Source organism: Saccoglossus kowalevskii, chromosome 20 (assembly GCF_978046115.1).
Source record: "Saccoglossus kowalevskii chromosome 20, keSacKowa6.1, whole genome shotgun sequence".
In the NCBI taxonomy this organism is placed as follows: domain Eukaryota; kingdom Metazoa; phylum Hemichordata; class Enteropneusta; family Harrimaniidae; genus Saccoglossus; species Saccoglossus kowalevskii.
Genome location: NC_140660.1, coordinates 8,632,576 through 8,654,685, shown reverse-complemented (window position 1 = coordinate 8,654,685; position 22,110 = coordinate 8,632,576). Strand labels below are relative to the sequence as shown.

The 22,110-nt window shown below is 36.1% G+C and overlaps 1 protein-coding gene across 8 annotated transcripts; it reads left to right on the top strand.

The window, feature by feature from the left end:
- Positions 1–5,531: 5,531 nt before the first annotated feature.
- On the top strand, positions 5,532–21,420 carry LOC102804461 (uncharacterized). 8 transcript variants are annotated; one of them, XM_085494664.1, is made up of 37 exons: positions 5,532–5,646; positions 6,391–6,415; positions 6,638–6,766; positions 7,004–7,132; positions 7,392–7,511; positions 7,771–7,887; positions 8,145–8,264; positions 8,523–8,642; positions 8,901–9,020; positions 9,278–9,397; positions 9,656–9,775; positions 10,034–10,153; positions 10,412–10,531; positions 10,789–10,908; positions 11,167–11,286; positions 11,544–11,663; positions 11,922–12,041; positions 12,300–12,419; positions 12,677–12,796; positions 13,055–13,174; positions 13,433–13,552; positions 13,811–13,930; positions 14,188–14,307; positions 14,566–14,685; positions 14,943–15,062; positions 15,321–15,440; positions 15,699–15,818; positions 16,076–16,195; positions 16,454–16,573; positions 16,832–16,951; positions 17,208–17,327; positions 17,587–17,706; positions 17,965–18,084; positions 18,301–18,420; positions 18,661–18,777; positions 19,455–19,497; positions 21,268–21,420. In XM_085494664.1, exons 1-36 carry the CDS (start codon positions 5,602–5,604, stop codon positions 19,460–19,462), a joined length of 4,050 nt encoding a protein of 1,349 aa, XP_085350790.1. In that variant the 5' UTR covers positions 5,532–5,601; the 3' UTR covers positions 19,463–19,497; positions 21,268–21,420. The 8 variants fall into 8 exon arrangements, with proteins under 8 accessions (XP_085350790.1, XP_085350785.1, XP_085350788.1 ...); XM_085494659.1 differs by having other exon boundaries at positions 7,768–7,887; positions 8,526–8,642; XM_085494662.1 differs by having other exon boundaries at positions 7,768–7,887; positions 11,925–12,041.
- The last annotated feature ends 690 nt before the right edge of the window (positions 21,421–22,110 follow it).

Genomic DNA, 22,110 nt, shown 5'->3' with positions numbered 1-22,110 from the left:
ACCTGAGAAGGAAGGCCCAGAGACGAGTACAATGGAGGATGATCATCGTTGGCCTATGCTCTGACTGGGGCAAAGGGCCCAAGTAAAGTAAGTAAGTATTTGAATTTTACTAATGAAGCCTGTGAATTGTCTTCGAGCATCAACGTACCAAGTGTAATTGAAAATGCAATGATTAGTTCTTGCAATAATGCCGGTAAAGCTAAAAATTGGCTGACTATCATATAAATTAGGTAATTATGATGCACGACGTCAACCCTAAACCAATCATCCACATTGTGCGAGGGCGTCTACATCTTGTCTGTTTTTTAATTTGTAGTTTGCAAGGCTAGTTGATAGCGCTTGAGATAAGTAAACAGGGTCCAGGACAGGAAGTCACACATCGCCGCATCGTAACTGAGGCCAACAACTCATTTGCTTATAACATCAACAGTGACAATCAAAGATAACAATAACAGTCAATCAAAGAGCAGCTTAAACAAACTTCTAGGACTTATAATCACATACACGTGCCTCAGTTCGCTATATTTTAAAATCGTTTTTTGTTTCAGCATTGACAATGCTGCGAAATTTCAACATTATCTGGCTAAGACTGTCTGGGTAAGAAAAAAGCTAAAAAAAGGAATGTTTCACTCTGAGTGCCCACGAACCTATATCTACACCTTAAATTAGGTAATTTGTATGGATGGACTTCAATCCAAAACTTTTCATGTCAACGCATCGTTTTTTAAAACATCGGTGGAAAAGTTAAAAATTTACAAATATTTATGCAAATCATGTAATTAGTATGCATGAATTTCAACTCAAACAAATCATATCTATGCACTGCTCCCGGGCGTCTATTCAATTTGCATTTCCCTAATGATCAGCAAGTCTTGGAATCCTCTTATAATAAACTCTTCATCCTCATCAGTTTTTAGCCAAACTGACAATGTGTCTTTAAACGCATGCGGTAAATCATCAACCATGGTCAGTTTTACTAATTTTGTGTATTAACATTTGCTGACGTTCTTGAACCCTCCTGGGAGAGGTGTCACTGACCATTCAGTTTGGTAGAGGTTAGTGGCCGTGAAGTAAAACCCAAGACCCCATCATGGACCATTTTCACCCCAAAACCCATACCAAATAGTATTTGTGTATATCCTATCAGAGACCAAATTGTCACTCAATTTAGTCAGTTATCCTCGGGGGCGGAGCTACGTCACAGACGTTCCACGTTGCTAAGACGCGCACCACTGTACCATGCATTTCTATGGGCTCTTTTCGCGCTGCTGTGGAACGCCGGTCGAGCCGGTGAAAATTTGAGAAAACAATACAAACTCAACTTCTAAGTAATCCTGAACAACCAAATTTATATATGTTACATACGTAGGGCTAATCTGGTTACACTGTTCAGGGGAGTCTCCACAATCATCCTAAAGTACCGTTTTCTGTGAGTTTTAGGCCTTTGTTTTCACCGCCAGGGTTGCCAAGCGGTGAAAATGCCCGGATGTCCGCGTCCGAGGATAGGTTGAATCTACTTATCACCCGGAACCATCGATAACAGTTCTAAAACTCGGGTAAATAAATGGAAATTAAAAAAACAGACCTCATCCCCGTCGCCATCCTAGACAGGCAAACATAATATCGGACGTAAAGGCAAGCAAATCTATACCTATTCTAGGCGAAACATTTATAAATTACAACCCCTAAAGGACGGTACGTTCCCATAATATGATCTGCAATAAGTGACCCCCGGCATTGAACACACTCAGAATGTACCGGGCTGCCTTGTTTTTACTGCACACGTCTGTGTATTGATTATGATATAAAGTAGTTAATATTTGGTGATCGTAGTCCTAAGTAACTATTAGAAATAGCTAGACGTTTCGAGCTATTGCCTTTATTAATTTATATACTACTTGTGTATTGATTAGATGTGCTTGCCAATGCTCATCTCAAACAAACACTTTTACACTCATTGACCAGTGGCCATACTCATTAAACCTTAATAACTTAACATCAAAGTAGACTAGGCTATGAAATATACTAAATATATAATAATGTACTACTTAAGACATAGGGGAAAACTGCGAAAAGTGAATCATGGTATCTAATTGCAGTAATGTTGAGGTTTATAGGAAATCTCCGCTCGTGAACACTGTAAAACATGTCTTTTTCGCGAGCATGTCTTTTTGGCGAATTTAGCGAGAGAACAGACTCGCTAATTCCAGATGTCGCTAATGACTTTATTATCAATTCAAAATGGCCGCCAAACAAAGAAATCAACAATGACAAGAGAGATCCGCTAAATCAACATTTCGCTATTACGTCATTTTACCACAATTCGCTAAAATTGCATGCCGCTTTTACAGTATTATATAACAACATTATATTGTTTACCCTTGTTTTCATACTCATGCCAGAATATTAATGAGAATATGGTGGCAAATACTTACTACCAACATAACTGCCGAGAGCTGTTTTTATTGAATGCAAGCACGCCAAGGGTGTTATATAATCGGTGGTACTTTGATGTCTGTCTACGCGCTGGTGATGACAGGCATGACCTGCATACATGTTTCCGTGAGATTTGGCGACATGCGCCCTAACATGTCTAGTGCAATCAATATTGTCGTCAGCTATATGTTAATAAGATTAAGGTATCGAGGTGTCCAACTGTTTTCAATGATTCGAATGAGTGGAGTAATTTATTTTATAGCTTTTTGTACAACAATATACAATGATGATGTTAGTTTACTAGCTAGGTATCATTGAAGAATAATTTTCGATTAAAAAATCGAATTACTGTGCAGTAGACACCAGAATGTGATCCTGGATTGAAGGAAATTAAATTGTGACAACATTTCGGAACGAGAATTTTATCTTTATATTTCTCAGATATTTTATTTATTAATTCGATATATTGTGCAGGTTACACCCTTCCACAACCCCATGGCTCGTATTTCCACAACCCCATGGCTCGTATTTCCACAACTCTATGGCTCTTATTTCCACAACCCCATGGCTCGTATTTCCACAACCCCATTGCACGTATTTCCACAACCCCATTGCACGTATTTCCACAACCCCATGGCTCGTATTTCCACAACACCATGGCACGTATTTCCACAACCCCATGGCACGTATTTCCACAACCCCATGGCACGTATTTCTACAACCCCATGGCTCGTATTTCCACAACCCCATGGCTCGTATTTCCACAACCCCATGGCTCGTATTTCCACAACCCCATGGCACGTATTTCCACAACCCCATGGCTCGTATTTCCACAACCCAATGGCACGTATTTCCACAACCCCATGGCACGTATTTCCACAACCCTATGGCACGTATTTCCACAACCCCATTGCTCGTATTTCCACAACCCCATTGCTCGTATTTCCACATCCCCATGGCGCGTATTTCCACAACCCCATGGCACGTATTTCCACTACATCATGGCATGTATTACCACAACCTCATGGTTCGTATTTCTGCAACCCCATTGCTCGTATTTCCACAATCCCATGGCGCGTTTTTCCCACAACCCCATGGCACGTATTTCCAGGCCCCATAGCACGTATTTCCATAACCCCATGCCACGTATTTCCACAACCCCATGACACGTATTTCTACACCCAAATGGCTCGTATTTCCACAACCCCATGGCTCGTATTTCCACAACCCCAAGGCACGTATTTCCACAACCCCATAGCTCGTATTTCCACAACCCCATGGCACGTATTTTCACAACCCCATGGCTCGTATTTCCACAACCCAATGGCACGTATTTCCACAACCCCATGGCACGTATTTCCACAACCCCATGGCACGTATTTCCACAACCCCATTGCTCGTATTTCCACAACCCCATTGCTCGTATTTCCACATCCCCATGGCGCGTATTTCCACAACCCCATGGCACGTATTTCCACTACATCATGGCATGTATTACCACAACCTCATGGTTCGTATTTCTGCAACCCCATTGCTCGTATTTCCACAACCCCATGGCGCGTTTTTCCACAACCCCATGGCACGTATTTCCAGGCCCCATAGCACGTATTTCCATAACCCCATGGCACGTATTTCCACAACCCCATGGCACGTATTTCTACACCCAAATGGCTCGTATTTCCACAACCCCATGGCTCGTATTTCCACAACCCCATGGCACGTATTTCCACATACCATGGCACGTAATCGCACAACCCAATGGCACGTATTCCAACAACCCCATGGCTCGTATTTCCACAACCTCATAGCACGTAATTCCACAAACCCATGGCTCGTATTTCCACAACCCCATGGCACGTATTTCTACACCCCATGGCACGTAATCCCACAACCCAATGGCACGTATTTCCCCGAGCTCATGGCACGTATTTCCCCAAGCTCATGGCGTGTATTTCCACAACCCCATGGCACGTATTTCCACATCCATGGCACGTATTTCCACAACCCCATTGCACGTATTTTCACAACCCAATGGCACGTATTTCGACACCCCATATCTCGTTTTTCCCACAACCCCATGGCACGTATTTTCACAACCCCATGGCACGTATTTCCACACCTCATGGCTCGTATTTTCACAACCCCATGGTTCGTATTTCCTCAACCCCATGGCACGTATTTCCACACCCCGTGGTTCGTATTTTCACAACCCCATGGCTCGTATTTTCACAACCCCATGGCTCGTATTTCCACAACCCCATGGCACGTATTTCTACACCCCATAGCACGTATTTCCACAACCCCATGGCTCGTATTTCCACAACACCATGGCACGTATTTCAATATTGATAACACGAGGAAACTGAGGGCGCGAGTCGCCGTCAAAATGACCAGTTTTGCGCATAGGCAGAAACCAATCGCACTACCCACTCATTGACGCGTAAATTCAATCTTTAAAACTGTGGACGCAAATTATAGTTGAATGTTGTTTGTACAATTATACCAGTAATTTTGATAAGTAAATCAGATAGGCGTTCCATTTACTTTTAAATGAATACTAAATAGGGAGTATCGCAAGTGGATGATGTATTACAAAGCAAAACGCTTGGTCTACAAGACGTAGATTACTGTTAAAAAACAGACACTGACGATCATAAATCACTGGCACAGCTACGTCCTCCCATCACCCTGATGTGTTTTTGTGTTACCTACTAGTATACTAACCAACTGAAACAAACAATGTCATGTGTAACATCGCCTTGACGCTGATGTTACAATAGCTTTCATTGTGTCTGTTTTGTATGACATAGTTGCAGTGAAATCGAAGCAAATAATAAAAATAACGAAATGTAAAAAGTAAGACAAAATATATTCCATTATACCCTCTTGATTAAAGTTTCGAAATCTTTCAGAATTGCGAGCATATTGGGCGGGTGTCTGAAAAACTCATCTCATCTGCCATCATAATTATGATGGATGAGTATAATCGCATTAAAGATTAAATATGACCAGACGTCTGCATACGACATCGTTTGGAAATAAACATATGGTTCTAATTGTTTCATCATATTCCCAATGGTACTAAACAAAGAAATACGTCCGTACAATTCACTTTTCCAACCAGAACTCAACTGTTCACATTACGGAACTCCTGATCTTTTCAAGATGCATATAACTGGTTTACTGTTACTGCTGGTGCCGCTAGTATGTGTGAGTATACATAGTTTAAGAATTTATTCTCGCCCTTAATGATACTGTGCAGAGAATATCATTAAAAAAAAATTGTACTGGGTTAAGCAAAAAATATCAAAATATACGATCTGGACATTTTTCGATTACAAATTTCTGGAAATATTGATGAACATGATTCCACATATTTGTGTTTTGGTTGTATAGTCACCTCATCAGGTTGCACAGATCTGAGTCTTAACTAAGTTGCAATGTGCTAAATATTTTGTTTAAATGAAATAGTCCTAACAACGTAGCAGTTCAATTACACTGGCGGTACTAAAAAAAGGAGACGCAGCCGACTAATCACTCTAAATGCATCACTCAACCATCCCAAAACTGACTGCGTTGTTTCCCACTCGCAAGACTAAGGTCTGGTTACCATGTTATCATATCAAATAACAGAGTTTGACACCTGCCTTTCCTTCTGTCGACAAAATTTGTTTTCAAAATTAAATTCTGATTGTCATGTTGGCGATTTGGTAATAAGGCTGTTTGCTGCACAATATGTACCCAAACGAAAAGGAGCTCAACTTCTTTTGCGCAAGTGACAATAGCAGCGCACGCTAAAACGCAAAGGATCATGGGTAGACGTATTTTTTGTGTGTAAACGACACACGAGGACCGTCCGCATCCACTGGTGACGACTTCTTCACTTTAACACAAAATAAAGGCTCAGCTGATGGTGTTATATCGACTGTAAATTGTATTTTATTTTTATTGCAGTTGATTAGCTTCGTATACGGAAATTGTAAGTAAAATAATGATTTACATTCCTTACTGTCTCCTATAATTGACACGCGTTATATTATGAATTACACAACGTCGTGATCATGGGTGTTATCACATAAAATACTCCCATTCAAAGAATAATGATTTGTCCGTTACCCCCACGTGGTCATTCTAAGTGTATTTTATGTTATTTTTTTCAAATCGACTATTCTGTACCTGCGTGAATCTGGTAATAATAAAGTTGATGGTGTGGAACCACAAACATGTGTTGATGAATGTGGTGGTAATTGCCGTGCCGATATTTGCGATGACAATGAGAGGGAAATGAACTGCACTGGTTGCACTGAAGGTCAATTGTGCTGTGTGAGAGGTAAATTAACTCAGTAGTAATTTTAATATTTTGAAATAGTATTTACAAATTGTAGACATAATACATTCAGTTTCATTAATTATTGTCACAAACAAATACACAGAACAGTAAATAATGTTTTGTTTACAATAATTTAGTCATGTTCTCTGCGACACAAATGATTCCATGAATACTTCGCTTTGTTATTCTTCATATAATCTTCGTTTTTGTTTCTGTCTGAACCGGGTAATAATGCAGTGGAGGATCCTGAACCAAATCAATGTGTCGGTGAATGTGATGGTATTTGTCGTGTCGATATTTGCGGAGACAATAAGAGGGAAATGAACTGCACTGGTTGCACTCGTGGTCAAGTGTGCTGTGTTAAAGGTAAATTATCACAGTAGTGATTTTCATTTTTTCAAATATTATTTACAAATTGTAGATATAATACATTCAGTTTCGTTAATTATTGTCACAAACAAATACACGGAATAGTAAACAATAGGTTGCATACAATAATTTAGTCATGTGCCAGGAAACATAAATCAATCTATCAATACTTAGATTTGTTATTTGTCATGAATTTTATGTTTTTTCTCTCAAAATTTGCCGTTTTTGTTTCTGTCTGGATCGGGTAATGATGCAGTAGAACCAAATCAATGTGTTGATGAATGTGATGGTAATTGCCGTGCTGATATTTGCGATGACAATGAGAGGGAAATGAACTGCGCTGGTTGTACTGAAGGTCTAATGTGCTGTGTGACAGGTAAATTATCACAGTAGTGATTTCATTTTTTCAAATATTATCTACAAATTGGAGACACAATACTTTCAATTTCATTAATTATTGTCACAAACAAATACACAGAGCAGTGAACAGTGGTTTGTTTACAAAGATGTATTCATGTGCTGTGAAACACAAATGAATCTATCAATACTTTGCATTGTTATTTTTCATGAAGTTTATGTTATTTTCTCAAAATTGTTGTTTTTGTTTCTGTCTGAATCGGGTAATGATGCAGTAGAGCCAAATCAATGTGTTGATGAATGTGGTGGTAATTGCCGTGCCGATATTTGCGATGACAATGAGAAGGAAATGAACTGCACTGGTTGCACTCATGGTCAAGTGTGCTGTGTGAGAGGTAAATTAACTCAGTAATGATTATAATATTTTGAAATAGTATTTACAAATTGTAGACATAATACATTCAGTTTAGTTAATTATTGTCACAAACAAATACACGGAATAGTAAACAATAGGTTGCATACAATAATTTAGTCATGTGCTGTGAAACACAAATGAATCTATCATTACCTCGCTTTGTTATTTTTCATGCATTTTATGATATTTTCTCAAATCGTCGTTTTTGTTTCTGTTTGAACCGGGTAATGATGACAGAGGAGCCAAATCAATGTGTTGATGAATGTGATGGTAATTGCCGTGCCGATATTTGCGATGACAATGAGAAGGAAATGAACTGCACTGGTTGCACTCATGGTCAATTGTGCTGTGTGAGAGGTAAATTATCACAGTAGTGATTTTAATATTTTGATATAATATCCACAAATTGTACATGCAGTACATTCAGTGTTATTAAATATTTTCACAAACAAATACACAGAACAGTAAACAATGGTCTGTTTACAATAATTTAGTCATGTGCCGTGTAACAATAATGATTCTTCCCATAATTTCGCTTTGTTATTCTTCATATATTTGATATTATTTCCTCAAAATCGTCGTTTTTGTTTCTGTCTGAACCACGTAATGATGCAGTAGAACCAAATCAATGCGTTAATGAATGTGATGGTAATTGCCGTGCCGATATTTGCGATGACAATGAGAGGGAAATGAACTGCACTGGTTGTACTCATGGTCAATTGTGCTGTGTGAGAGGTGAATTAACTCAGAAGTAATTTTAATATTTTGGTATAATATCCACAAATTGTACATGCAGTACATTCAGTGTTATTAAATATTGTCACAAACAAATACACAGAACAGTAAACAATGGTCTGTTTACAATAATTTATTCATGTGCTGTGAAACACAAATGAATCTATCAATACTTTGAATTGTTATTTTTCATGAATTTTATGTTATTTTCTCAAAATTGTCGTTTTTGTTTCTGTCTGAACTTGGTAATGATGACAGAGGAGCCAAATCATTGTGTCGATGAATGTGATGGTAATTGCCGTGCCGATATTTGCGGAGACAATGAGAGGGAAATGAAATGCACTGGTTGCACTCATGGTCAAGTGTGCTGTGTGAGAGGTAAATTATCACAGTCGTGATTTTAATATTTTGAAATATTATTTACAAATTGTAGACATAATACATTCAGTTTCATTAATTATTGTCACAAACAAATACACGGAATAGTAAACAATAGGTTGCATACAATAATTTAGTCATGTGCTGTGAAACACAAATGAATCTATCATTACCTCGCTTTGTTATTTTTCATGCATTTTATGTTTTTTTCTCAAAATTGTCGTTTTTGTTTCTGTCTGAACCGGGTAATGATGCAGTAGAGCCAAATCAATGTGTTGATGAATGTGATGGTAATTGCCGTGCTGATATTTGCGATGACAATGAGAGGGAAATGAACTGCACTGGTTGCACTCATGGTCAAGTGTGCTGTGTTAGAGGTAAATTAACTCAGTAGTAATTTTCATATTTCGGTATAATATCCACAAATTGTACGTACAGTACATTCCGTTTTATTAAATATTGTCACAAACAAATACACGGAAGAGTAAACAATACGTTGCACACAATAATTTAGTCATGTGCTAGGAAACACAAATCAATCTATCAATACTTAGATTTGTTATTTTTCATGAATTTTATGTTATTTTCTCAATATTGTCGTTTTTGTTTCTGTCTGAACCGGGTAATGATGACAGAGGAGCCAAATCAATGTGTTGATGAATGTGGTGGTAATTGCCGTGCCGATATTTGCGATGACAATGAGAAGGAAATGAACTGCACTGGTTGCACTCATGGTCAAGTGTGCTGTGTGAGAGGTAAATTAACTCAGTAATGATTATAATATTTTGAAATAGTATTTACAAATTGTAGACATAATACATTCAGTTTAGTTAATTATTGTCACAAACAAATACACGGAATAGTAAACAATAGGTTGCATACAATAATTTAGTCATGTGCTGTGAAACACAAATGAATCTATCATTACCTCGCTTTGTTATTTTTCATGCATTTTATGTTTTTTTCTCAAAATTGTCGTTTTTGTTTCTGTCTGAACCGGGTAATGATGACAGAGGAGCCAAATCAATGTGTTGATGAATGTGATGGTAATTGCCGTGCTGATATTTGCGGAGACAATGAGAGGGAAATGAACTGCACTGGTTGCACTCATGGTCTAATGTGCTGTGTGAGAGGTAAATTAACTCAGAAGTAATTTTAATATTTTGGTATAATATCCACAAATTGTACGTGCAGTACATTCCGTTTTATTAAATATTGTCACAAACAAATACACGGAAGAGTAAACAATACGTTGCACACAATAATTTAGTCATGTGCTAGGAAACACAAATCAATCTATCAATACTTAGATTTGTTATTTTTCATGAATTTTATGTTATTTTCTCAATATTGTCGTTTTTGTTTCTGTCTGAACCGGGTAATGATGACAGAGGAGCCAAATCAATGTGTTGATGAATGTGGTGGTAATTGCCGTGCCGATATTTGCGATGACAATGAGAAGGAAATGAACTGTACTGGTTGCACTCATGGTCAAGTGTGCTGTGTGAGAGGTAAATTAACTCAGTATTGATTATAATATTTTGAAATAGTATTTACAAATTGTAGACATAATACATTCAGTTTAGTTAATTATTGTCACAAACAAATACACGGAATAGTAAACAATAGGTTGCATACAATAATTTAGTCATGTGCTGTGAAACACAAATGAATCTATCATTACCTCGCTTTGTTATTTTTCATGCATTTTATGATATTTTCTCAAATCGTCGTTTTTGTTTCTGTTTGAACCGGGTAATGATGACAGAGGAGCCAAATCAATGTGTTGATGAATGTGATGGTAATTGCCGTGCTGATATTTGCGATGACAATGAGAGGGAAATGAACTGCACTGGTTGCACTCATGGTCAAGTGTGCTGTGTTAGAGGTAAATTAACTCAGTAGTAATTTTCATATTTTGGTATAATATCCACAAATTGTACGTGCAGTACATTCCGTTTTATTAAATATTGTCACAAACAAATACACGGAAGAGTAAACAATACGTTCCACACAATAATTTAGTCATGTGCTAGGAAACACAAATCAATCTATCAATACTTAGATTTGTTATTTTTCATGAATTTTATGTTATTTTCTCAATATTGTCGTTTTTGTTTCTGTCTGAACCGGGTAATGATGACAGAGGAGCCAAATCAATGTGTTGATGAATGTGGTGGTAATTGCCGTGCCGATATTTGCGATGACAATGAGAAGGAAATGAACTGTACTGGTTGCACTCATGGTCAAGTGTGCTGTGTGAGAGGTAAATTAACTCAGTAATGATTATAATATTTTGAAATAGTATTTACAAATTGTAGACATAATACATTCAGTTTAGTTAATTATTGTCACAAACAAATACACGGAATAGTAAACAATAGGTTGCATACAATAATTTAGTCATGTGCTGTGAAACACAAATGAATCTATCATTACCTCGCTTTGTTATTTTTCATGCATTTTATGATATTTTCTCAAATCGTCGTTTTTGTTTCTGTTTGAACCGGGTAATGATGACAGAGGAGCCAAATCAATGTGTTGATGAATGTGATGGTAATTGCCGTGCTGATATTTGCGGAGACAATGAGAGGGAAATGAACTGCACTGGTTGCACTCATGGTCAATTGTGCTGTGTGACAGGTAAATTATCACAGTAGTGATTTTAATATTTTGATATAATATCTACAAATTGTACGTGCAGTACATTCAGTGTTATTAAATATTTTCACAAACAAATACACAGAACAGTAAACAATGGTCTGTTTACAATAATTTAGTCATGTGCCGTGTAACAATAATGATTCTTCCCATAATTTCGCTTTGTTATTCTTCATATACTTGATATTATTTCCTCAAAATCGTCGTTTTTGTTTCTGTCTGAACCACGTAATGATGCAGTAGAACCAAATCAATGTGTTGATGAATGTGATGGTAATTGCCGTGCTGATATTTGCGATGACAATGAGAGGGAAATGAACTGCACCGGTTGCACTCATGGTCAAGTGTGCTGTGTTAGAGGTAAATTAACTCAGTAGTAATTTTCATATTTTGGTATAATATCCACAAATTGTACGTGCAGTACATTCCGTTTTATTAAATATTGTCACAAACAAATACACGGAAGAGTAAACAATACGTTCCACACAATAATTTAGTCATGTGCTAGGAAACACAAATCAATCTATCAATACTTAGATTTGTTATTTTTCATGAATTTTATGTTATTTTCTCAATATTGTCGTTTTTGTTTCTGTCTGAACCGGGTAATGATGACAGAGGAGCCAAATCAATGTGTTGATGAATGTGGTGGTAATTGCCGTGCCGATATTTGCGATGACAATGAGAAGGAAATGAACTGTACTGGTTGCACTCATGGTCAAGTGTGCTGTGTGACAGGTAAATTAACTCAGTAATGATTATAATATTTTGAAATAGTATTTACAAATTGTAGACATAATACATTCAGTTTAGTTAATTATTGTCACAAACAAATACACGGAATAGTAAACAATAGGTTGCATACAATAATTTAGTCATGTGCTGTGAAACACAAATGAATCTATCATTACCTCGCTTTGTTATTTTTCATGCATTTTATGATATTTTCTCAAATCGTCGTTTTTGTTTCTGTTTGAACCGGGTAATGATGACAGAGGAGCCAAATCAATGTGTTGATGAATGTGATGGTAATTGCCGTGCTGATATTTGCGGAGACAATGAGAGGGAAATGAACTGCACTGGTTGCACTCATGGTCAATTGTGCTGTGTGACAGGTAAATTATCACAGTAGTGATTTTAATATTTTGATATAATATCTACAAATTGTACATGCAGTACATTCAGTGTTATTAAATATTTTCACAAACAAATACACAGAACAGTAAACAATGGTCTGTTTACAATAATTTAGTCATGTGCCGTGTAACAATAATGATTCTTCCCATAATTTCGCTTTGTTATTCTTCATATATTTGATATTATTTCCTCAAAATCGTCGTTTTTGTTTCTGTCTGAACCACGTAATGATGCAGTAGAACCAAATCAATGTGTTGATGAATGTGATGGTAATTGCCGTGCTGATATTTGCGATGACAATGAGAGGGAAATGAACTGCACTGGTTGCACTCATGGTCAAGTGTGCTGTGTGACAGGTAAATTAACTCAGTAGTAATTTTAATATTTTGGTATAATATCCACAAATTGTACGTGCAGTACATTCAGTTCCTTTAAGTATTGTCACAAACAAATACACGGAATAGTAAACAATAGGTTGCATACAATAATTTAGTCATGTGCTGTGAAACACAAATGAATCTATCATTACCTCGCTTTGTTATTTTTCATGCATTTTATGTTTTTTTCTCAAAATTGTTGTTTTTGTTTCTGTCTGAACCGGGTAATGATGACAGAGGAGCCAAATCAATGTGTTGATGAATGTGGTGGTAATTGCCGTGCCGATATTTGCGGAGACAATGAGAGGGAAATGAACTGCACTGGTTGCACTCATGGTCTAATGTGCTGTGTGAGAGGTAAATTAACTCAGAAGTAATTTTAATATTTTGGTATAATATCCACAAATTGTACGTGCAGTACATTCCGTTTTATTAAATATTGTCACAAACAAATACACGGAAGAGTAAACAATACGTTGCACACAATAATTTAGTCATGTGCTAGGAAACACAAATCAATCTATCAATACCTAGATTTGTTATTTTTCATGAATTTTATGTTATTTTCTCAATATTGTCGTTTTTGTTTCTGTCTGAACCGGGTAATGATGACAGAGGAGCCAAATCAATGTGTTGATGAATGTGGTGGTAATTGCCGTGCCGATATTTGCGATGACAATGAGAAGGAAATGAACTGTACTGGTTGCACTCATGGTCAAGTGTGCTGTGTGAGAGGTAAATTAACTCAGTATTGATTATAATATTTTGAAATAGTATTTACAAATTGTAGACATAATACATTCAGTTTAGTTAATTATTGTCACAAACAAATACACGGAATAGTAAACAATAGGTTGCATACAATAATTTAGTCATGTGCTGTGAAACACAAATGAATCTATCATTACCTCGCTTTGTTATTTTTCATGCATTTTATGATATTTTCTCAAATCGTCGTTTTTGTTTCTGTTTGAACCGGGTAATGATGACAGAGGAGCCAAATCAATGTGTTGATGAATGTGATGGTAATTGCCGTGCTGATATTTGCGATGACAATGAGAGGGAAATGAACTGCACTGGTTGCACTCATGGTCAAGTGTGCTGTGTTAGAGGTAAATTAACTCAGTAGTAATTTTCATATTTTGGTATAATATCCACAAATTGTACGTGCAGTACATTCCGTTTTATTAAATATTGTCACAAACAAATACACGGAAGAGTAAACAATACGTTCCACACAATAATTTAGTCATGTGCTAGGAAACACAAATCAATCTATCAATACTTAGATTTGTTATTTTTCATGAATTTTATGTTATTTTCTCAATATTGTCGTTTTTGTTTCTGTCTGAACCGGGTAATGATGACAGAGGAGCCAAATCAATGTGTTGATGAATGTGGTGGTAATTGCCGTGCCGATATTTGCGACGACAATGAGAAGGAAATGAACTGTACTGGTTGCACTCATGGTCAAGTGTGCTGTGTGAGAGGTAAATTAACTCAGTAATGATTATAATATTTTGAAATAGTATTTACAAATTGTAGACATAATACATTCAGTTTAGTTAATTATTGTCACAAACAAATACACGGAATAGTAAACAATAGGTTGCATACAATAATTTAGTCATGTGCTGTGAAACACAAATGAATCTATCATTACCTCGCTTTGTTATTTTTCATGCATTTTATGATATTTTCTCAAATCGTCGTTTTTGTTTCTGTTTGAACCGGGTAATGATGACAGAGGAGCCAAATCAATGTGTTGATGAATGTGATGGTAATTGCCGTGCTGATATTTGCGGAGACAATGAGAGGGAAATGAACTGCACTGGTTGCACTCATGGTCAATTGTGCTGTGTGACAGGTAAATTATCACAGTAGTGATTTTAATATTTTGATATAATATCTACAAATTGTACGTGCAGTACATTCAGTGTTATTAAATATTTTCACAAACAAATACACAGAACAGTAAACAATGGTCTGTTTACAATAATTTAGTCATGTGCCGTGTAACAATAATGATTCTTCCCATAATTTCGCTTTGTTATTCTTCATATACTTGATATTATTTCCTCAAAATCGTCGTTTTTGTTTCTGTCTGAACCACGTAATGATGCAGTAGAACCAAATCAATGTGTTGATGAATGTGATGGTAATTGCCGTGCTGATATTTGCGATGACAATGAGAGGGAAATGAACTGCACCGGTTGCACTCATGGTCAAGTGTGCTGTGTTAGAGGTAAATTAACTCAGTAGTAATTTTCATATTTTGGTATAATATCCACAAATTGTACGTGCAGTACATTCCGTTTTATTAAATATTGTCACAAACAAATACACGGAAGAGTAAACAATACGTTCCACACAATAATTTAGTCATGTGCTAGGAAACACAAATCAATCTATCAATACTTAGATTTGTTATTTTTCATGAATTTTATGTTATTTTCTCAATATTGTCGTTTTTGTTTCTGTCTGAACCGGGTAATGATGACAGAGGAGCCAAATCAATGTGTTGATGAATGTGGTGGTAATTGCCGTGCCGATATTTGCGATGACAATGAGAAGGAAATGAACTGTACTGGTTGCACTCATGGTCAAGTGTGCTGTGTGACAGGTAAATTAACTCAGTAATGATTATAATATTTTGAAATAGTATTTACAAATTGTAGACATAATACATTCAGTTTAGTTAATTATTGTCACAAACAAATACACGGAATAGTAAACAATAGGTTGCATACAATAATTTAGTCATGTGCTGTGAAACACAAATGAATCTATCATTACCTCGCTTTGTTATTTTTCATGCATTTTATGATATTTTCTCAAATCGTCGTTTTTGTTTCTGTTTGAACCGGGTAATGATGACAGAGGAGCCAAATCAATGTGTTGATGAATGTGATGGTAATTGCCGTGCTGATATTTGCGGAGACAATGAGAGGGAAATGAACTGCACTGGTTGCACTCATGGTCAATTGTGCTGTGTGACAGGTAAATTATCACAGTAGTGATTTTAATATTTTGATATAATATCTACAAATTGTACATGCAGTACATTCAGTGTTATTAAATATTTTCACAAACAAATACACAGAACAGTAAACAATGGTCTGTTTACAATAATTTAGTCATGTGCCGTGTAACAATAATGATTCTTCCCATAATTTCGCTTTGTTATTCTTCATATATTTGATATTATTTCCTCAAAATCGTCGTTTTTGTTTCTGTCTGAACCACGTAATGATGCAGTAGAACCAAATCAATGTGTTGATGAATGTGATGGTAATTGCCGTGCTGATATTTGCGATGACAATGAGAGGGAAATGAACTGCACTGGTTGCACTCATGGTCAAGTGTGCTGTGTGACAGGTAAATTAACTCAGTAGTAATTTTAATATTTTGGTATAATATCCACAAATTGTACGTGCAGTACATTCAGTTCCTTTAAGTATTGTCACAAACAAATACACGGAATAGTAAACAATAGGTTGCATACAATAATTTAGTCATGTGCTGTGAAACACAAATGAATCTATCATTACCTCGCTTTGTTATTTTTCATGCATTTTATGTTTTTTTCTCAAAATTGTTGTTTTTGTTTCTGTCTGAACCGGGTAATGATGACAGAGGAGCCAAATCAATGTGTTGATGAATGTGATGGTAATTGCCGTGCCGATATTTGCGATGACAATGAGAGGGAAATGAACTGCACTGGTTGCACTCATGGTCTAATGTGCTGTGTGAGAGGTAAATTATCACAGTAGTAATTTTAATATTTTGGTATAATATCCACAAATTGTACGTGCAGTACATTCAGTTTTATTAAATATTGTCACAAACAAATACACAGAAGAGTAAACAATAGGTTGCACACAATAATTTAGTCATATGCTGTGAAACACAAATGAATCTATCCTTACCTCGCTTTGTTATTTTTCATGAATTTTATGTTATTTTCTCAAAATGCCGTTTTTGTTTCCGTCTGAACCGGGTGATGATGCAGTAGAACCAAATCAATGTGTTGATGAATGTGATGGTAATTGCCGTGCCGATATTTGCGATGACAATGAGAGGGAAATGAACTGCACTGGTTGCACTCATGGTCAAGTGTGCTGTGTGAGAGGTAAATTAACTCAGAAGTAATTTTAATATTTTGAAATATTATTTACAAATTGTGGACATAATACATTCAGTTTCATTAATTATCGTCACAAACAAATACACAGAACAGTAAACAATGGTTTGTTTACAATAATTTAGTCATGCGCTGTGAATCAGTAATGATTCTTACCATAATTTCTCTTTCTTATTTTTCATATATTTTATATTATTTTCTCAAAATCATCATTTTTGTTTCTGTCTAAACTTGGTAATGATGACAGAGGAGAAAAATCAATGTGTTGATGAATGTCATGGTAATTGCCGTGCCAAAAAATGTAATCGGAAGGAGATTGAAGTAAACTGTGTTGGCTGCACTTATGGTCAAGTGTGCTGTGTGAGAGGTAAATTATCACAGTAGTGATTTTAATATTTTGAAGTATTATTTACAAATTGTAGACATAATACATTCAGTTTCATTAATTATTGTCACAAACAAATACACGGAACAGTAAACAATGGTTTGTTTACAATAGTTTATTAATGTACCGTGAAACACAAATGAATCTATCAATACTTAGGTTTGTTATTTGTCATGAATTTTATGTTATTTTCTCAAAATTGTCGTTTTTGTTTCTGTCTAAACTTGATAATGATGACAGAGGAGAAAAATCAATGTGTTGATGAATGTCACGGTAATTGCCGTGCAAAAAAATGTAATCGGAAGGAGATTATAGTAAACTGTGCTGGCTGCACTTATGGTCGAGTGTGCTGTGTGAGAGGTAAGTTATCACAGCAGAGATTTATATATTTTTGAATAATATCTACAAATTGTACGTGCAGTATATTCAGTTTCATTAATTATTGTCATAAACAAATACACAGAACAGTAAACAATGGTTTGTTAAATACTAATGAATTTACCACTCTTCGTGACTTTAATATTATTTTCCCAAAATCCTCGTGTTTGTTTCTGTCTGAACCGGTTAATAATGAAGAGGAGCCAAATCAATGTGTCGCTGAATGTCATGGTATTTGCCGTGCCAAGCGATGCAATAGGAACGAGAATGAGGCGGACTGCACTGGTTGCACTCACGGTCGAGTGTGCTGTGTTGAAGGTAAATTATCTCTGAGTTGAGTATTAAATTAAATATTTTGGAATATTATCTACAAATTGTAGGTAGAGTATATTCAGTTTCATTAATTATTGTCACAAACAATTACACAGAACAGTAAACAACGTTTTGTTTACAATAATTTAGTCATGAGCAGTGATTCTACCATTCTTCGTTAATTTTATATTATTTTCTCAAAATCGTCGTTTTTGTTTCTGTCTGAACTTGGTAATGATGAAAAAGAGATAAATCAATGTGTTGATAAATGTGGTGGTATTTGCCGTGCCAGAAAATGTAATCGGAAGGAGATTAAGGTGGACTGCATTGGTTGCACCCATGGTCGAGTGTGCTGTGTGAAAGGTAAGTTATCACTGAACAGAGTATTGATTTTATTATTTTGAAATATTATCTACAAATCGTAGGCATAGTATAATCAGTGTCATTAATTATTGTCATAGACAAATACAGAGAACAGTGAATAATGATTTGTTTACAATATTCTTCATGAATTTCATGCTATTTTCACAAAATGGTGCGGCAATGCGCTTTTTTTTACTTTTTATTACAATATATATGCTCAATGGGTGATCTGCCGTTCATTGCGAGATCTCGCGTATTGCGTGAAAGGAGAATGGGAATTTCCTGCTGCACTGAAAAATCAGGCATTTTTTTTAAATTTAACTTTCGTTTTATAACTCAATGCCGATCTTTGAAGTGTGGGATAGTGCATTGAGATACTCTTACTTCATCAAAATATACCATCATCAAATGTATATAGCACATTCCAACGTATGAGGCGCACTTGTACCGATACGTAAAATTGTCAAAATTGTTTTTAAAAAATGTAATAATTGCAAGAAAGCATACTCACTCCTCATACATGTCGTTTTTTCTAGTACTCATATGGCAATACCATTTTCATTGTAAAAAAAATTGAAAATAGGTGACCTTGAATCGGTGCTACATAATTAGCCATACCAGAAAGTTGAGGCGTACACAGAAAACAAATACTGAATTACATGCATCTTTTTTCTTAGTAGCATAATAATGAATGGGATACTTGCTGAAAACGGATTCACTGTAAGTGTATGCATATTCTAAACAGCACAGCCATGCCAATATGTCCAGAGAGTAGCTCCCTTTTATGTCGTACGCGTTACCCCTAAATGGTCAAACATGCGTGTACTTTTCGGAATACAGATTCAAAATTCTTTGTGGCTTTTTGATTCGCCCCTGAAAAAAAAATACACAACAATTTTGTCAGTTTTCTTTCAAGTTCAATATAAGTTTCAAGTTTAGATTATTAACTAATGAAAATATATATCTCCAAAGCGTCCCATTTATGCGCACCTCAATGAAGCGTCAGGGCGTGTGACTTTTACGGAGCATGCACGGAAGCAATCAATGCACAGTTACTATCAAACATTCTTATCATCTAAAATAAAAAAAAACAGTTTTATAAAGGTATATACCGCCCTCTAGATACTTGCAATGCTTACACTTGTCTTCTATTATGCATTCTGTCTCTCATTTATTGATCATGGTGTAAACTTGAAAATATACGCATGCCAAGTAGCATTTAGAAGTCTGGCCCTGGTTGATTAATAAAGTTAACAAAGTATTGAATACCAAAATTGACTTTAGTAACCTGACACAAAATACACTTGAATAATTTTTTTGTATTTCTTACAAATTTTAGATTGATAAATATAGCTAAAGAAAAATTAGGGGAATTTGGCGCAAAATTAACAAAAACATTATAAATTTATTGAGGGTTATTGAATTTGCTTATGAAGATGAAAGAGATGTGGTCAAAATAAGAAATATTTTAATTAGTGTATAGAAAATGCTATTGTATTTTTATTAATAAAAATGGACTATTTTGTGCATTTTTTTTATGAAAGGAGGGAATTCGTGATGAAATGGTTAAAGCGGGGCAGTCGTCACCTGCGCATGCGTCAGATGTAATTGTTTACAAACAAGCGTCTACCCCTGAGCCTTTGCGTTTTTAGCGTGTGTTGTCACATCGTCGCTTGGGACTCAATTCCCGCGCGTGCGCAGGTGACGCTCCTCCCGCTTTAACGTTATGTTCCAGTTTTGTTGCTGTGTAAGATAAACAATAATCGAATTTGCATGATTCATCCATCTTGTGTCCTCACAGAGCTGATGTGGATGACGAGGTTTATTTTCAGCATGTTTAGGCCAAACAAAATTTAGACCTGTTTTCTTATCGGCGCGCACGTCATTTTCTTATTTGAAACAAAGAATAAAAAAATGGTGGAAACATGCCTGCCGTTGGTGGCGCAATATCTTGTTCACGCATGTGCAGATGGACTTGTTCACGTTTCATGAAAAAAAAAGGATAACATATTCTATTCTGTTGTGCACCTTGATATATTCATTAGAATACATTTTTCTCATATCCTTGGGCGGACATCCGGGCATTTTCACCACCTGGCAACCCTCGCGGTGAAAACAAAAGCCAAAAACTCGCAGAAAACGGTACTTTTGGATGGTCGTTGAGACCTCCCTGAACAGTGTAACAAGATTAGCCCTACGTGTGTAACACATATAAATTTGGTTGTTCAGAATTACTTTGTTGAGTTTGTATTGTTTTCTCGAATTTTCACCGGCTCGACCGGCGTTCCACAGCAGCGCGGCGCATAGCCCATAGAAATGCATGATACAGTGGTTCACGTCTTAGCAACGTGGAACGACTGTGACGTAGCTCCGCCCCCGAGGATACTGGAAAACTATACGGATAATTAATTCCTTTAAAGTGACATGGAAAGACAAAACATGTCGACTGCTGATTTAAATTTAAACATAATCTTTTCTTTTTTTCCACAGGCATTGAGTGAATGATATTGGATGTTCCAGAAAAATTCACATATATATATATATATATATATAAATAAATAATACATCTTAATTTATGTATTATTTAATGTATCAATTAGAAATAAAGCAGATACATTAAAAATAAAGCACGAAATAAATCGATTTTAAGTGTGAGTGTGTTGATGCGTTTACTGTAGTTACTTCAATCGTAAAATGAGACTGTCGTGGCAATATTTCAAATGTACACGATATATAATATTACACAATAACAAGTATAATATATTAATATACATCTGTCGCCCGTAACGCCATAAGTTACAGCGTGCCACAATTTTGTGGTATTGTACTGGGTTTTCCTTGGGAGGAAAAAGATGCACAATAATAAGGTTATTACGAGGATATCGAAACGTATGCACGCAGACAGTACAGCGGGAGTATCGACCGACGCACATAGTAATATTATATAATGTATTATTGTGTTACAACTAACAGGGTACAGTTGACGTTGGGGATATTTTGATCATACGTCCCGGCAAAGACTATAGTCTCTATAGTCTTTGGTCCCGGTGATTTTCAGGTAAATGTAACAAGCTGACAAAAATTATTTTAGCAAATCCGTTTGTATATAGCTGTGCGCTTCCGCAATAATGATGGGGAATACTTGTCATAATTTACTGCATCGGATGCAGTCAGCAAACATACTGCTTCTGATTGGTCGGACTGTTAGGTGTTAGGTTTGTGGAACCAATCAGGCATGATCTTATTGCTCGATGTCAAGCTCAGTTAAAATGACTTTGATAAGTATTCTCGGGGGCAGACATCCGGACATTTACACCGCCTGGCAACCATCAC

Coding starts and splice junctions, on each gene's coding strand:
- LOC102804461 (XM_085494658.1), top strand. CDS start 5,602: ATGCATATAACTGGTTTACTGTTACTGCTGGTGCCGCTAGTATGT. Junction 9,021..9,277: donor TCAAGTGTGCTGTGTGAGAG/GTAAATTATCAC, acceptor GTAATGATGCAG/TAGAGCCAAATCAATGTGTT. Junction 15,819..16,075: donor TCAAGTGTGCTGTGTGACAG/GTAAATTAACTC, acceptor TAATGATGACAG/AGGAGCCAAATCAATGTGTT.